We start from the raw sequence: 602 nt of genomic DNA on the forward strand, positions 1-602 counted from the left end.
TTCCATGCACTTTAAAGCAAACCCCATGTATTACCCCATATAGTCCTGTGCTACCTTACTCTTCCAGAACAAATCTACAACTCTGCACAATGCACAAGTACCTCTAAATCCCAGAATCCTCCTGTATAGATCTCATACGTCCTATAGAAAGCCAGCCACATTCCAGAGATAGAGCACTTGCAGGTTCTGACGTCATCAGCAGGCGCCACTGGAGATTTCTGGAAATCTGCTAGTGCGCAGTCAGATCAGTGCAGCGATCTGTCAGTGTGACCCAGAGCTCGTGTGAGTCCCTGCAGAGGTCATCATGCCCCGAGGTGGTCGTAGTGTCTCTTCTCGCCCTGCTGCTAGGTAAGTTATCTGCTTCCTCTTTCTTCTTCTTCTTCTTCTTCTTCTAAGGGGACATGACAAGGTCACAGGGACAATGTCACCCCTTGATGGTGGACTGTGATCTATGGGAGAAACTGGGGAACATGGGAGTGCATGGTGACAGTGGGGTATAGGACACATGGGGGTGCATGGCGACAGTGGGGTAAGGGACACACGGGGGTGCATGATGACAGTGGGGTATAGGACACATGGGGTGCATGGTGACAGTGGGGTAT

General features: G+C 50.7%; 1 protein-coding gene across 1 annotated transcript in view; it reads left to right on the plus strand.

Annotated features, from left to right (window-relative positions):
- Nucleotides 1-190: 190 nt before the first annotated feature.
- The window catches only part of CHCHD10 (coiled-coil-helix-coiled-coil-helix domain containing 10), a 5,897-nt gene continuing 5,485 nt past the window's right edge, over nt 191-602 (plus strand). Inside the window, exon 1 of the mRNA XM_072415615.1 lies at nt 191-348. Within this exon, the coding sequence (XP_072271716.1) occupies nt 305-348 (44 nt within the window). The 5' untranslated portion in view covers nt 191-304. The remainder of the gene's footprint in view (nt 349-602) is intronic.

The sequence above is a fragment of the Pyxicephalus adspersus genome, chromosome 6 (genome assembly GCF_032062135.1).
Source record: "Pyxicephalus adspersus chromosome 6, UCB_Pads_2.0, whole genome shotgun sequence".
In the NCBI taxonomy this organism is placed as follows: domain Eukaryota; kingdom Metazoa; phylum Chordata; class Amphibia; order Anura; family Pyxicephalidae; genus Pyxicephalus; species Pyxicephalus adspersus.